Here is a 17,362-nt window from a genome sequence, read left to right on the forward strand (position 1 = left end):
AGATAAGTACTTGCGGTTCCTGAAGTCCGGCGCTGAAGTCTTCTTCCAAGCCGCGATCTATCTTCATCCAGGACCGCGGAACTGAAGACCGGCGACCACAGAGCCATGGAGCGTGGAGATCCTCTTCGTACGATCACCGCCACACACTGAATTTAAGGTACGCGGAAGAAGACTTCACCGCCTGGAACAGGACCTTCTCAGCTGGACTTCAGGAACCGTGAGTACCTATCTAGGGTTAGACTTAGGCTTTTTCATTTTTTTGGTTTTGTTTTTTTTTTAGATTAGGGATTTAAAGGGACACTGAATCCAATTTTTTTCTTTTGTGATCCAGATAGAGCATGCAATTTTAAGCAACTTTCTAATTTACTCTTATTATCAATTTTTCTTTGTTTTCTTGCTATCTTTATTTGAAAAAGAAAGCATTTAAGCTTTTTTTGGTTCAAACCTCTGGACAGCACGTTTTTATTGGTGGATTAATGTATCCACCATTCAGCAAGAACAACCCAGGTTGTTCATCAAAAATGGGCCGGAATTTAAACTTAAATTCTTGCATTTTAAATAAAAATACCAAGAGAATGAAGAAAATTTTGATAATAGGAGTAAATTGGAAAGTTGATTAAAATGTCATGCTCTATCTGAATCACAATCAGTGTCCCTTTAATGGGCTGAAAAAGAGCCCATACAAATGCCGCTTTAGGGGCAATGGGTAGTTTTTAGTTTTTTTTATTTTGGTGGGTGGGGGATTTTACTGTTAGAGGGGGAACTTAGTATTTTTTTTAAGGAAAAGAGCTGTTTAACTTATGGCAATGCCCTACAAAAGGCCCTTTTAAGGGCTATTGGTAGTTTAGCATTAGATTAGGGGGTGATTTTTTATTTTGGAGGTGCTTTTTTATTTTCATAGGGATTAGGTTTAATTTTTTATTTTGGATAATTTTGTTTATTATTTTCTGTAATGTTAGATTTTTTTTTTATTTTTTTTCTAATCTTAGATTAATTTAATCTTAGTTTTTTTTTTATTTTTAAGTAATGTTCGCTTTTTTATTGTAACTTAGTATTTTTTAATTTAGGTATTTGGGGTTAATTTAGGGAGTGTTAGGTTAGGGGGCTTAGTAATTAAATTAGTTATTTACGTTGTGTGGGTTTGGTGGTTTAGGGGTTTATAGATTTTTAAGGTTTGTTGCGATGTTGGTTAATGGCGGATTTGGGGTCAATACTTTTACTAGGTAGATCGCGATGTGGGTGAATGGCAGATTAGGGGTTAATACATTTTTTAGGTAGATCATGATGTATGTGAATGGCGGGTTAGGGGTTAATAGTTTAATTAGGCTTATTGCGTTGTGGGAGGTTGTCAGTTTAGGGGTCAATACTTTTATTATTAGTTACGATGAGGTTTGATGGCGCATATAGGGGTTTTACGTGTCAGGTTTATTTTTGGGAGCTGGTTAGACTTTTACAGGAGAATTACTTTTAAAAAAAATTATTTTCTTAGACGCCGGCAGTTTCTAAAGTGCCGTAAGTCACTGGCGACTCCAGAAATTTGTATTTACGCTCATTTCTGGACATTGCTAGTTTATCCGACCTTACAGCACTTTATGAACTGCCGGCGGGGTTTATATAATACCCCGATGTGCAAGGTGAAATTACGGGTGGTGCAGGTTTCAGCACTTTCACTGAAGCCTGCGCCGTATATGTAATCTCGCCCCCAGTAAGAGGTAGAAAAGAGAAGTAATAAAATGTAAAATTTTCAATTGTTCTCTTTAATGTGTCACTTTATCATCCACTGGCGGACAGGGGCGTACATATTCGGCCCCTGTCTGGCTTCTCTTCTGGCGATCTGCAATCGGCTGCCTGCATTTCCCAATGCACACAAGCGCTCCAGTGCACTTGTGTGCAACCCGCCCACCCACAGCCAATCACGTGTGGGCAGGAGCTGTCAATCTTCCCGGTCCGAGGAGACCGGGGAGATTGAAATTATCCACCTAAGAGGTGAAAAACAGGACAAGGAAGCAGTGGTCTGATGATAAATCCTGACTGCAGCTTTGCTTGTGCGAAACCTGCAGTCGAAGGGCTTGATAAATCGAGCATTAAAGGGACACTCAAGTCAAAATAAACTTTTATGATTCAGATAGAGCATGCAGTTTTAAGACACTTTCCAATTTACTTCTATTATCAAATTTTGCACAGTCTTTTTATATTCACACTTTCTGGGGAACAAGATCCTAATGAGCATGTGCACAAGCTCACAGGTTATACGTTTACTAGTCTGTGATTGGCTATCTGTCACATGATACAGGGGGTAGGCTATTAGGAGAAAAATTTTATTTGCCAGAAAAAAAATCTTATTTCAAATAGTGAGTAGGTGTTATTGCATTGTTGTCTTATTATGCACTTGTTAATTATGCAATTCTTCTGCATTTAGTAGTCATTTTAAAAATTGGGATTTGGTATACAGACAGAGATAATATAAAGAAGCATGCATGTGTAGAGAAAGTGATACAATGAGTTCTGATTTCCCTGCAAGCTCAACTAATTTTAATGGGCGGTGGCTTATATAAAAAAAAAAAAATCCACACCCAAAACCAGCTATTTCATATACACAAACATAAGAGGCAATTTCTCATACATTTTAAACTCTGCAGCTGGTATAAGAAGTCATTGGAAGCAAATTAAGGGAAAACATTAAGAGGATTGCTCTGTTTAAAAACTTTTGGATTTGTTTTTATTAATCAGTGAGAATTTGATCCTTCAGGATCAGTTGTACATATTTCAATTAGCTTACATATAAGTTTATAAAGCGCTGTAGCTTTCCATATTTTAATTCAGACATATTTTAACACATTTAGTTGTTCTTTGCAATATGTATAATTGATTTTTTTCTTTTGTGATTCAGATAGAAATACATTGTAAAGTTATTTAAAATTGAATGCTCTAATTTGTTTTGTTCTCTTTGTATCATTTGTTGAAAAATATACCTAGGTAGGCTCAGAGGCTGCTGATTGGTGCCTGCACGTGCCTCTTGCCATTTGATTTCAGCTAGCTCCCAGTACAGCATTACTGCTCCTTCAACAAAGAATACCATGAGAATGAAGCAAATTAGATAGCAGAAGTACTAAAGTTGTTTGAAATTGTATGATCTATTTGAATCATGAAAACAAATATTAGGTTTCTTTGATATAATTACATGCATCAAATGTATGTATTTAGCAGGGAATTGTTTTTACTGTAACTGGATTTTATCACACATGTGTATCAGTTTACTGTGATTGCAGATTCGTTCCTAATTCATTCGTTGGGGTAAACGTTACTAAAACATTTCTGTATGATATGCTGGAAGAGTCAAATCATTTCTTTATTCATACTCTTTACATGGTTTTTAGCATATGTATTTATACTGGCAACAAGTAACTTTTTTTGTCTAATCAATCTGGGTTTTACCATAGGATCAAATGTTTTACGATACTGTTATATTTGTAAATCTAATATTGAGCAATCCTACATTTTAAGAGCACTTTGAAATAATGTTTGACATATTTCATGTTCTAAACAAAATATTTTTCTTATACTTTATCTTTGTTTAAGGTGCTCAAATGGGATAAAATGTGTGCATGCAGGAAAGCCATGCATGTTTCAACATGTTAGCCATGGAGGGAGATAAGAAGGTAAGATAGAGTTCAGTCATTTATCCATCTCTCTTTCTCTTGTTTATAGCTGGTCTTTTCTTGCATATCTTTTGCAAACTATCTATAAAAAAACAACAACAACTAACAATCTGGAGGTGTGTTTGTGCAGTTTTTCTGTGTGTGTATAATGTGTGTGTATGTATGTATGTAATATATATATATATATATATATATATATATATATATATAAAAAATAGGTGGGTTTGCATGTATTTGTATTAGGTCGGTTTGTGTGTATGCATCAGGTGTGCTAGTGTGTTTATCAGATCTGTGTGTGGGTGTGTATGTATCAGGTGTGGGTATGTATGTATTGGGGTTGTGTGTATGCCTCAGCTGTGTATGTATGTATGCATCAGTAGTGTGTGTGTGTGTGTGTGTATCAGCTCTGCTTGTGTGTATCAGTTATATGAATATGTTAGCATCAGGTGTGTGTGTGTGTGTATCAGCTGTAGGTGTGTATGTATGCATAAGGAATTTGTAAGCATCAGGTGTGTGTATATCAACTGTGTTTGTGTGTATCAGTTGTAGGTGTGTGTATGTATGCATCGGTAATGTGTAAGCATCAGGTGTATGTGTGTGTATATATCAGCTGTGTGAGTGTGTATCAGTTGTAGGTGTGTGTATGTATGCATCAGGAATGTGTAAGTATCAGGTGTGTGTACTGTATATCAACTGTGTTTGTGTGTATCAGTTGTAGGTGTGTGTGTATGTATGCATCAGTAATGTGTTTGTATCAGGTGTGTGTGTATATCGGCTCTGTGAGTATCAGTTGTAGGTGTGTGTGTATGTATGCATTAGGAATGTGTGAGTATTAGCTGTGTTTGTGTGTATCAGTTGTAGGTTTGTGTATGTATGCATCAGGAATGTGTGAGTATTAGGTGTGTGTGTAAATCAGCTGTGTTTGTGTGTATCAGCTGTAGGTGTGTGTATGTATGCATCAGTAATGTGTGTGCATGTCAGCTGTGTTTGTGTGTATGAGCTGTAGGTGTGTGTATGTATGCATCAGTAATGTGTGTGCATGTCAGCTGTGTTTGTGTGTGTATCAGCTGTAGGTGTGTGTATGTATGCATCAGTAATGTGTGTGTATGTCAGCTGTGTTTGTGTGTATCAGCTGTAAGTGTGTGTATGTATGTATCAGTAATGTGTGTGTATGTCAGCTGTGTTTGTGTGTATCAGCTGTAAGTGTGTGTATGTATGCATCAGTAATGTGTGTGTATGTCAGCTGTGTTTGTGTGTATCAGTTGTAGGTGTGTATATGTATGCATCAGGAATGTGTGAGTATCAGGTGTGTGTATATCAGCTGTGTTTGTGTGTATCAGTTGTAGTCGTATGTATGCATCAGGAATATGTGAGCATAAGGTGTGTGTGTGTGTATATCAGCTGTGTTTGTGTGTATCAGTTGTAGGTGTGTGTGTATGTATGCATCAGGAATGTGCGAGTATCGTGTGTGTGTGTGTGTGTGTGTGTGTATTAACTGTAGGTGTGTGTATGTATGCATCAGTAATGTGTGTGTGTATATCAGCTCTGTTTGTGTGTATCAGTTGTAGGTGTGTATGTATGCATCAGTAATGTGTGAGTATCGGGTGTGTATGTATCAGTCGTAGGTGTGTATGTAGGCATCAGGAATGTGTGAGTATCAGGTGTGTGTGTGTGTGTATGTCAGCTGTGTTTGTGTGTATCCATTGTAGGTGTGTGTATGTATGCATCAAGAATGTGTGAGTATTAGGTGTGTGTGTGTGTGCATATCAACTGTGTTTGTGTGTATCAGTTGTGGGTGTATGTATGCATCAGGAATGTGTGAGTATCAGGTGTGTGTGTGCATGTCAGCTGTATTTGTGTGCATCAGCTGTAGGTGTGTGTATGTATGCATCAGTAATGTGTGTGTATATCAGCTCTGTTTGTGTGTATCAGTTGTAGGTGTGTATGTATGCATCAGGAATGTGTGAGTATCAGGTGTGTGTGTATGTCAGCTGTGTTTGTGTGTATCAGTTGTAGATGTGTGTATGTATGCACCAGGAATGTGTGAGTATTGTGTATTTGTGTGTGTATCAGCTGTAGGTGTGTGTATGTATGCATCAGTAATGTGTGTGTGTGTGTGTGTGTGTGTATGTCAGCTGTGTTTGTGTGTATAAGTTTGTTGGTGTGTATATGTATCCATCAGTAATGTGTGTGTGTACTACAACTATTTGGTCCTACCACAAAGACTGAAACATATATTCCCCCAGGCATCAGATAAATGCTGGAGGAGATGCAGACAGGTTGGTTCCTTATATTATATTTGGTGGGAATGCCCGAGAATTAAGGAATACTGGGAAGAAGTTGCGGATACATATAAACCACTTATTTCAATGTAATTGGCCACTAGACCCATTGTTATTTTATTTAATATATTTCCAAAAGCACAATCAAAATTACATGCTAAACTATATCATATTATTTTAAATAGCACAAAACAACTTATACCAAGGCTTTGGAAACAAGATAAAATTCCCAATATACAAAACTGGTATCAACAAATAACGACAAATCTCTCTTTAGAGAGACATTTTTACATGACTACCAACAGACTAGATATCTTCCATGACATAAACTTTCTATGGGAAACTAAACCTCAAATACCAAAGACCATACCATAAGGCTCAGCTAAACAAATCACTAAGAACCAAATGAAATAGAATATCCAAATGTTAATTCACTTAACAATTTTTTTACTATTATTTATATAATGACAACATACTGATCTGTATACTTTGTGTACCAGCTTATATCTTGTCCATTTTTGAAATATTGTATTTTACACAGTATTTCTCTTGTTAAGTGTATCCAGTCCACGGATCATCCATTACTTGTGGGATATTCTCCTTCCCAACAGGAAGTTGCAAGAGGATCACCCACAGCAGAGCTGCTATATAGCTCCTCCCCTCACTGCCATATCCAGTCATTCTCTTGCAACTCTCAACTAAGATGGAGGTCGTAAGAGGACTGTGGTGTTTTATACTTAGTTTATTTCTTCAATCAAAAGTTTGTTATTTTTAAATGGTACCGGAGTGTACTGTTTATCTCAGGCAGTATTTAGAAGAAGAATCTGCCTGCGTTTTCTATGATCTTAGTAACTAAGTAACTAAGATCCTTTGCTGTTCTCACATATTCTGAGGAGTGAGGTAACTTCAGAGGGGGAATAGCGTGCAGGTTTTCCTGTAATAAGGTATGTGCAGTTAAAATATTTTTCTAGGGATGGAATTTGATAGAAAATGCTGCTGATACCGATGTAATGTAAGTAAAGCCTTAAATGCAGTGATAGCGACTGGTATCAGGCTTATTAATAGAGATACATACTCTTATAAAAGTGTATTTTAAAACGTTTGCTGGCATGTTTAATCGTTTTTTACATATGTTTGGTGATAAAACTTATTGGGGCCTAGTTTTTTCCACATGGCTGGCTTGAATTTTGCCTAGAAACAGTTCCCTGAGGCTTCCCACTGTTGTAATATGAGTGGGAAGGGCCTATTTTCTTCTGTTATGTGTGATCAGTCCACGGGTCATCATTACTTCTGGGATATAACTCCTCCCCAACAGGAAATGCAAGAGGATTCACCCAGCAGAGCTGCATATAGCTCCTCCCCTCTACGTCAGTCCCAGTCATTCTCTTGCACCCAACGACTAGATAGGATGTGTGAGAGGACTATGGTGATTATTCTTAGTTTTTATGACTTCAATCAAAAGTTTGTTATTTTAAAATAGCACCGGAGCGTGTTATTACTTCTCTGGCAGAGTTTGAGGAAGAATCTGTCAGAGTTTTTTACTATGATTTTAACCGGAGTAGTTAAGATCATATTGCTGTTCTCGGCCATCTGAGGGAGGTAAAGGCTTCAGATCAGGGGACAGCGGGCAGATGAATCTGCATTGAGGTATGTAGCAGTTTTTATTTTCTGAATGGAATTGATGAGAAAATCCTGCCATACCGTTAAAATGACATGTATGTATACACTTCAGTATTCTGGGGATGGTATTTCACCGGAACTACTCTGTTAAAGGTCACTAATCCGTTTTAATAACTATTTATCATGTTAAACGTTTTTGCTGGAATGTAGAATCGTTTACATTGCTGAGGTACTGTGTGAATAAATATTTGGGCATTATTTTCCACTTGGCAGTTTTTTTTTTTTTTTTTGCTTTAATTGTGACAGTTTCGTTTCTCTTCACTGCTGTGTGGGAGAGGGAGGGGCCGTTTTTGGCGCTCTTTGCTACGCATCAAAAAAATACCAGTCAGTTACTTTTATTTTTCCTGCATGATCCGGTTCATCTCTGATAGATCTCAGGGGTCTTCAAACTTCTTTGAAGGGAGGTAAATTCTCTCAGCAGAGCTGTGAGAATTCTTATAGTGACTGTGAATAAAAACGTTGCTTTGTATTTTTTATGTCAAATTTAATTATTGTTATTTTACTAATGGGAACAAACCTTTGCTAAAAGTTTTGTTATTTTAAAGTTTGATGCTATAACTGTTTTTCAGTTCATTATTTCAACTGTCATTTAATCGTTAGTACCTCTTTGAGGCACAGTACGTTTTTTTGCTAAAAAAAGATTATAACCAAGTTGTAAGTTTTTTTGCTAGTGTGTTAAACATGTCTGACTCAGAGGAAGATATCTGTGTCATTTGTTCCAATGCCAAGGTGGAGCCCAATAGAAATTTATGTACTAACTGTATTGATGCTACTTTAAATAAAAGTCAATCTGTACAATGTGAACAAATTTCACCAAACAGCGAGGGGAGAGTTATGCCGACTAACTCGCCTCACGCGGCAGTACCTGCATCTCCCGCCCGGGAGGTGCGTGATATTTTGGCGCCTAGTACATCTGGGCGGCCATTACAGATAACATTACAAGATATGGCTACTGTTATGACTGAAGTTTTGTCTAAATTACCAGAACTAAGAGGCAAGCGTGATCACTCTGGGGTGAGAACAGAGTGCGCTGACAATGCTAGGGCCATGTCTGATACTGCGTCACAGCTCGCAGAGCATGAGGACGGAGAGCTTCATTCTGTGGGTGACGGTTCTGATCCAAACAGATTGGACTCAGATATTTCAAATTTTAAATTTAAATTGGAGAACCTCCGTGTATTACTAGGGGAGGTCTTAGCAGCTCTCAACGATTGTAACACCGTTGCAATACCAGAGAAACTGTGTAGGTTGGATAAATACTTTGCGGTACCGGCGAGTACTGACGTTTTTCCTATACCTAAGAGACTAACTGAAATTGTTACTAAGGAGTGGGATAGACCCGGTGTGCCGTTCTCACCCCCTCCAATATTTAGAAAGATGTTTCCAATAGACGCCACCACTCGGGACTTATGGCAAACGGTCCCCAAGGTGGAGGGAGCAGTTTCTACTTTAGCTAAGCGTACCACTATCCCGGTGGAGGATAGCTGTGCTTTCTCAGATCCAATGGATAAAAAATTAGAGGGTTACCTTAAGAAAATGTTTGTTCAACAAGGTTTTATATTACAACCCCTTGCATGTATCGCGCCGATTACGGCTGCGGCAGCATTTTGGATTGAGTCGCTTGAAGAGAACCTTAGTTCATCTACGCTAGACGACATTACGGACAGGCTTAGAGTCCTTAAACTAGCTAATTCCTTCATTTCGGAGGCCGTAGTACATTTAACCAAACTTACGGCTAAGAACTCAGGATTCGCCATACAGGCACGTAGGGCGCTGTGGCTAAAATCCTGGTCAGCTGATGTTACTTCTAAGTCCAAATTACTTAATATACCTTTCAAGGGGCAGTCTTTATTTGGGCCCGGTTTGAAAGAGATTATCGCTGACATTACAGGAGGTAAGGGCCACGCCCTACCTCAAGACAAAGCCAAAGCTAAGGCTAGACAGTCTAATTTTCGTCCCTTTCGGAACTTCAAAACAGGAGCAGCATCAACCTCCACTGCACCAAAACAGGAAGGAGCTGTTGCTCGTTACAGGCAAGGCTGGAAGCCTAACCAGTCCTGGAACAAGAGCAAGCAGGCCAGGAAACCTGCTGCTGCCCCAAAGACAGCATGAACCGAGAGCCCCCGATCCGGGACCGGATCTAGTGGGGGGCAGACTCTCTCTCTTCGCCCAGGCCTGGGCAAGAGATGTTCAGGATCCCTGGGCACTAGAGATCATATCTCAGGGATACCTTCTAGACTTCAAATTATCTCCCCCAAGAGGGAGATTTCATCTGTCAAGGTTGTCAACAAACCAGATAAAGAAAGAAGCGTTTCTACGCTGCGTACAAGATCTGTTAATAATGGGAGTGATCCATCCGGTTCCGCGGTCGGAACAAGGACAAGGGTTCTACTCAAACCTGTTTGTGGTTCCCAAAAAAGAGGGAACTTTCAGGCCAATCTTAAATTTAAAGATTCTAAACAAATTCCTAAGAGTTCCATCGTTCAAAATGGAAACTATTCGGACAATCTTACCCATGATCCAAGAGGGTCAGTACATGACCACAGTGGATTTAAAGGATGCTTACCTTCACATACCGATCCACAAAGATCATCACCGGTATCTAAGGTTTGCCTTCTTAGACAGGCACTACCAGTTTGTAGCTCTTCCATTCGGATTGGCTACGGCTCCAAGAATCTTCACAAAGGTTCTGGGTGCCCTTCTGGCGGTACTAAGACCGCGAGGGATTTCGGTAGCTCCATACCTAGACGACATTCTAATACAAGCTTCAAGCTTTCAAACTGCCAAGTCTCATACAGAGTTAGTTCTGGCATTTCTAAGGTCGCATGGATGGAAAGTGAACGAAAGGAAGAGTTCTCTTTTTCCTCTCACAAGAGTTCCATTCTTGGGGACTCTTATAGATTCTGTAGAAATGAAGATTTACCTGACAGAGGACAGGTTAACAAAGCTTCAAAATGCATGCCGTGTCCTTCATTCCATTCAACACCCGTTAGTAGCTCAATGCATGGAGGTGATCGGCTTAATGGTAGCGGCAATGGACATAGTACCTTTTGCACGCCTACACCTCAGACCTCTGCAATTATGCATGCTAAGTCAGTGGAATGGGGATTACTCAGATTTGTCCCCTACTCTGAATCTGAATCAAGAGACCAGAAATTCTCTTCTATGGTGGCTTCATCGGCCACACCTGTCCAGGGGGATGCCATTCAGCAGGCCAGACTGGACAATTGTAACAACAGACGCCAGCCTACTAGGTTGGGGCGCTGTCTGGAATTCTCTGAAGGCTCAGGGACTATGGAATCAGGAGGAGAGTCTCCTTCCAATAAACATTCTGGAATTGAGAGCAGTTCTCAATGCCCTTCTAGCTTGGCCCCAATTAACAACTCGGGGGTTCATCAGGTTTCAGTCGGACAACATCACGACTGTAGCTTACATCAACCATCAGGGAGGGACAAGAAGCTCCCTAGCAATGGTGGAAGTATCAAAGATAATTCGCTGGGCAGAGTCTCACTCTTGCCACCTGTCAGCAATCCACATCCCGGGAGTGGAGAACTGGGAGGCGGATTTCTTGAGTCGCCAGACTTTTCATCCGGGGGAGTGGGAACTTCATCCGGAGGTCTTTGCCCAAATACTTCGACGTTGGGGCAAACCAGAGATAGATCTCATGGCGTCTCGCCAGAACGCCAAACTTCCTCGCTACGGGTCCAGATCCAGGGATCCGGGAGCGGTTCTGATAGATGCTTTGACAGCACCTTGGAACTTCGGGATGGCTTATGTGTTTCCACCCTTTCCGCTGCTTCCTCGATTGATTGCCAAAATCAAGCAGGAGAGAGCATCAGTGATTCTAATAGCGCCTGCATGGCCACGCAGGACTTGGTATGCAGATCTAGTGGACATGTCATCCTGTCCGCCTTGGTCTCTACCTCTAAGACAGGACCTTCTGATACAGGGTCCATTCAAACATCAAAATCTAACTTCTCTGAAGCTGACTGCTTGGAAATTGAACGTTTGATTTTATCAAAACGTGGTTTTTCTGAGTCGGTTATTGATACCCTGATACAGGCTAGGAAGCCTGTTACCAGAAAGATTTACCATAAAATATGGCGTAAATACCTATACTGGTGTGAATCCAAACATTACTCATGGAGTAAGGTTAGGATCTCTAGGATATTGTCCTTTCTACAAGAAGGGTTAGAAAAGGGTTTATCAGCTAGTTCATTAAAGGGACAGATTTCAGCTCTGTCCATCTTGTTACACAGGCGTCTGTCAGAAAATCCAGACGTCCAGGCTTTTTGTCAGGCTTTAGCTAGGATTAAGCCTGTGTTTAAAGCTGTTGCTCCGCCATGGAGTTTAAACTTAGTTCTTAACGTTTTACAGGGTGTTCCATTTGAACCCCTTCATTCCATTGATATAAAATTGTTATCTTGGAAAGTTCTGTTTTTAATGGCTATTTCCTCGGCTCGAAGAGTCTCTGAGTTATCAGCCTTACATTGTGATTCTCCTTATCTGATTTTTCACTCAGACAAGGTAGTTCTGCGTACTAAACCTGGGTTCTTACCTAAGGTGGTCACTAACAGGAATATCAATCAAGAGATTGTTGTTCCATCCTTGTGTCCAAATCCTTCTTCAAAGAAGGAACGTCTTCTACACAATCTGGATGTAGTTCGTGCCCTCAAGTTCTACTTGCAGGCAACTAAAGATTTTCGCCAAACTTCTTCCCTGTTTGTCGTTTATTCTGGACAGAGGAGAGGTCAAAAAGCTTCTGCTACCTCTCTCTCTTTTTGGCTTCGTAGCATAATACGTTTAGCCTATGAGACTGCTGGTCAGCAGCCTCCTGAAAGAATTACAGCTCACTCCACTAGAGCTGTGGCTTCCACTTGGGCCTTTAAGAATGAGGCCTCTGTTGAACAGATTTGCAAGGCTGCAACTTGGTCTTCGCTTCATACTTTTTCCAAATTTTACAAATTTGACACTTTTGCTTCTTCGGAGGCTATTTTTGGGAGAAAGGTTCTTCAGGCAGTGGTTCCTTCTATATAATGAGCCTGCCTATCCCTCCCGTCATCCGTGTACTTTTGCTTTGGTATTGGTATCCCAGAAGTAATGATGACCCGTGGACTGATCACACATAACAGAAGAAAACATAATTTATGCTTACCTGATAAATTCCTTTCTTCTGTTGTGTGATCAGTCCACGGCCCGCCCTGTTTTAAGGCAGGTAAATATCTTTTAAATTATACTCCAGTCACCACTTCACCCTTGGTTACTCCTTTCTCGTTGATTCTTGGTCGAATGACTGGGACTGACGTAGAGGGGAGGAGCTATATGCAGCTCTGCTGGGTGAATCCTCTTGCATTTCCTGTTGGGGAGGAGTTATATCCCAGAAGTAATGATGACCCGTGGACTGATCACACAACAGAAGAAAGGAATTTATCAGGTAAGCATAAATTATGTTTTTTTTTTACAGACACAGACATCCAGCTTCTTCCTGCATGATCCAGGACTTCTCTGAAGGGCTCAAAAGGCTTCAAAAGTCGTATTGAGGGAGGTAAAAAGCCACAGTAGAGCTGTGGCAGTTGTTGTGACTGTTTAAAAAACGTTTTTGTCATTTGTTATTCCGTTTTTGGTATTAAGGGGTTAATCATCCATTTGCAAGTGGGTGCAATGCTCTGCTAACTTATTACATACACTGTAAAAATTTCGTTAGTGTAACTGCATTTTTTCACTGTTATTTCAAAATTTGGGAAAATTTGTGTTTCTTAAAGGCGCAGTAACGTTTTTTATTTTGCTTGTAAACTTGTTTTAAAGTGTTTTCCAAGCTTGCTAGTCTCATTGCTAGTCTGTTTAAACATGTCTGACACAGAGGAACCTACTTGTTCATTATGTTTGAAAGCCATGGTGGAGCCCCATAGGAGAATGTGTACTAAATGTATTGATTTCACCTTAAACAGTAAAGATCAGTCTTTATCTATAAAAGAATTATCACCAGAGGGTTCTGTCGAGGGGGAAGTTATGCCGACTAACTCTCCCCACGTGTAAGACCCTTCGCCTCCCGCTCAGGGGACGCACGCTAATATGGCGCCAATTACATCAGGGACGCCCATAGCGATTACCTTGCAGGACATGGCTGCAATCATGAATAATACCCTGTCAGAGGTATTATCTAGATTGCCTGAATTAAGAGGCAAGCGCGATAGCTCTGGGGTTAGGAGAGATACAGAGCGCGCAAATGCTGTTAGAGCCATGTCTGATACTGCGTCACAGTATGCAGAACATGAGGACGGAGAGCTTCAGTCTGTGGGTGACATCTCTGACTAGGGCAAACCTGATTCAGAGATTTCTAATTTTAAATTTAAGCTTGAGAACCTCCGTGTATTGCTTGGGGAGGTATTAGCTGCTCTGAATGACTGTAACACAGTTGCAATTCCAGAGAAATTGTGTAGGCTGGATAGATACTATGCGGTGCCGGTGTGTACTGACGTTTTTCCTATACCTAAAAGGCTTACAGAAATTATTAGCAAGGAGTGGGATAGACCCGGTGTGCCCTTTTCCCCACCTCCTATATTTAGAAAAATGTTTCCAATAGACGCCACTACACGGGACTTATGGCAGACGGTCCCTAAGGTGGAGGGAGCAGTTTCTACTTTAGCAAAGCGTACCACTATCCCGGTTGAGGACAGTTGTGCTTTTTCAGATCCAATGGATAAAAAATTGGAGGGTTACCTTAAGAAAATGTTTATTCAACAAGGTTTTATTTTACAGCCCCTTGCATGCATTGCGCCTGTCACTGCTGCGGCGGCATTCTGGTTTGAGGCCCTGGAAGAGGCCATCCAGACAGCTCCATTGAATGAAATTGACAAGCTTAGAACGCTTAAGCTAGCTAACTCATTTGTTTCTGATGCCATTGTTCATTTGACTAAACTAACGGCTAAGAATTCCGGATTCGCCATCCAGGCGCGTAGGGCGCTATGGCTTAAATCCTGGTCAGCTGACGTGACTTCAAAGTCTAAATTACTCAACATTCCTTTCAAGGGGAAGACCTTATTCGGGCCTGGCTTGAAGGAAATTATTGCTGACATTACTGGAGGCAAGGGTCATACCCTTCCTCAGGACAGGGCCAAATCAAAGGCCAAACAGTCTAATTTTCGTGCCTTTCGAAATTTCAAGGCAGGAGCAGCATCAACTTCCTCCGCAAAACAAGAGGGAACTGTTGCTCATTCCAGACAGGCCTGGAAACCTAGACAGCATGAAGGAACGGCCCCCTATCTGGAAACGGATCTAGTGGGGGACAGACTTTCTCTCTTCGCCCTGGCGTGGGCAAGAGATGTTCAGGATCCCTGGGCGTTGGAGATCATATCTCAGGGATATCTTCTGGACTTCAAAGCTTCTCCTCCACAAGGGAGATTTCATCTTTAAAGGTTATCAGCAAACCAGATAAAGAAAGAGGCATTCCTAAGCTGTGTGCAAGACCCCCTAGTAATGGGAGTGATCCATCCAGTTCCGCGGACGGAACAAGGACAGGGATTTTATTCAAATCTGTTTGTGGTTCCCAAGAAAGAGGGAACCTTCAGACCAATCTTGGATCTAAAGATCTTAAACAAATTCCTCAGAGTTCCATCATTCAAAATGGAAACTATTCGGACCATCCTACCCATGATCCAAGAGGGTCAGTACATGACCACAGTGGACTTAAAGGATGCCTACCTTCACATACCGATTCACAAAGATCATCATCGGTTCCTAAGGTTTGCCTTTCTAGACAGGCATTACCAATTTGTAGCTCTTCCCTTCGGGTTGGCCACTGCCCCGAGAATTTTTACAAAGGTTCTGGGCTCACTTCTGGCGGTTCTAAGACCGCGAGGCATAGCAGTGGCTCCGTATCTAGATGACATCCTGATACAGGCGTCAAGCTTTCAAATTGCCAAGTCTCATACAGAGATAGTTCTGGCATTTCTGAGGTCGCATGGGTGGAAAGTGAACGTGGAAAAGAGTTCTCTATCACCACTCACAAGAGTCTCCTTCCTAGGGACTCTTATAGATTCTGTAGAGATGAAAATTTACCTGACGGAGTCCAGGTTATCAAAACTTCTAAATGCTTGCCGTGTCCTTCATTCCATTCCACGCCCGTCAGTGGCTCAGTGCATGGAAGTAATCGACTTAATGGTAGCGGCAATGGACATAGTGCCATTTGCGCGCCTGCATCTCAGACCGCTGCAATTATGCTTGCTAAATCAGTGGAATGGGGATTACTCAGATTTGTCCCCTCTACTAAATCTGGATCAAGAGACCAGAGATTCTCTTCTCTGGTGGCTTTCTCGGGTCCATCTGTCCAAGGGTATGACCTTTCGCAGGCCAGATTGGACGATTGTAACAACAGATGCCAGCCTTCTAGGTTGGGGCGCAGTCTGGAACTCCCTGAAGGCTCAGGGATTGTGGACTCAGGAGGAGAAACTCCTCCCAATAAATATTCTGGAGTTAAGAGCAATATTCAATGCTCTTCTAGCTTGGCCTCAGTTAGCAACACATCAGATTTCAGTCGGACAACATCACGACTGTGGCTTACATCAACCATCAAGGGGGAACCAGGAGTTCCCTAGCGATGTTAGAAGTTTCAAAGATAATTCGCTGGGCAGAGTCTCACTCTTGCCACCTGTCAGCGATCCACATCCCAGGCGTAGAGAACTGGGAGGCGGATTTTCTAAGTCGTCAGATTTTTCATCCGGGGGAGTGGGAACTCCATCCTGAGGTGTTTGCTCAACTGGTCCATCGTTGGGGCAAACCAGAACTGGATCTCATGGCGTCTCGCCAGAACGCCAAGCTTCCTTGTTACGGATCCAGGTCCAGGGACCCGGGAGCAACGCTGATAGATGCTCTAGCAGCTCCTTGGTTCTTCAACCTGGCCTATGTGTTTCCACCGTTTCCTCTGCTCCCTCGACTGATTGCCAAAATCAAACAGGAGAGAGCATCAGTGATTCTGATAGCGCCTGCGTGGCCACGCAGGACCTGGTATGCAGACCTAGTGGACATGTCATCTCTTCCACCATGGACTCTGCCTTTGAGGCAGGACCTTCTAATACATGGTCCTTTCAATCATCCAAATCTACTTTCTCTGAGACTGACTACATGGAGATTGAACGCTTGATTCTATCAAGGCGTGGCTTCTCCGAGTCAGTCATTGATACCTTAATACAGGCTCGGAAGCCTGTCACCAGGAAAATTTACCATAAAATATGGCGTAAATACTTATATTGGTGCGAATCCAAGAGTTACTCATGGAGTAAGGTTAGGATTCCTAGGATATTGTCCTTTCTCCAAGAGGGTTTGGACAAAGGCTTATCAGCTAGTTCTTTAAAAGGACAGATCTCTGCTCTGTCTATTCTTTTGCACAAGCGTCTGGCAGAAGTTCCAGACGTCCAGGCATTTTGTCAGGCTTTGGTTAGGATTAAGCCTGTGTTTAAAACTGTTGCTCCCCCGTGGAGCTTAAACTTGGTTCTTAAAGTTCTTCAGGGAGTTCCGTTTGAACCCCTTCATTCCATTGATATTAAACTTTTATCTTGGAAAGTTCTGTTTTTGATGGCTATTTCCTCGGCTCGAAGAGTCTCTGAGTTATCTGCCTTACATTGTGATTCTCCTTATCTGATTTTTCATTCAGACAAGGTAGTTCTGCGTACCAAACCTGGGTTTTTACCTAAGGTGGTTTCTAACAGCAATATCAATCAAGAGATTGTTGTTCCATCATTGTGT

At 41.4% G+C, this 17,362-nt stretch overlaps 1 protein-coding gene across 2 annotated transcripts in view; it reads left to right on the forward strand.

The window, feature by feature from the left end:
• Positions 1-17,362, forward strand: part of SH2B3 (SH2B adaptor protein 3) — a 604,759-nt gene that overhangs the window by 59,639 nt on the left and 527,758 nt on the right. The window contains exon 2 of one of the 2 annotated variants that reach the window (XM_053701713.1): positions 3,580-3,659. The exons of the other annotated variant lie outside the window; for it this stretch is intronic. Within the exon in view, the coding sequence (XP_053557688.1) occupies positions 3,606-3,659 (54 nt within the window). The 5' untranslated portion in view covers positions 3,580-3,605. The remainder of the gene's footprint in view (positions 1-3,579; positions 3,660-17,362) is intronic. 2 annotated transcript variants of the gene reach the window in all.

The sequence above is a fragment of the Bombina bombina genome, chromosome 2, assembly GCF_027579735.1.
Source record: "Bombina bombina isolate aBomBom1 chromosome 2, aBomBom1.pri, whole genome shotgun sequence".
NCBI lineage: Eukaryota > Metazoa > Chordata > Amphibia > Anura > Bombinatoridae > Bombina > Bombina bombina.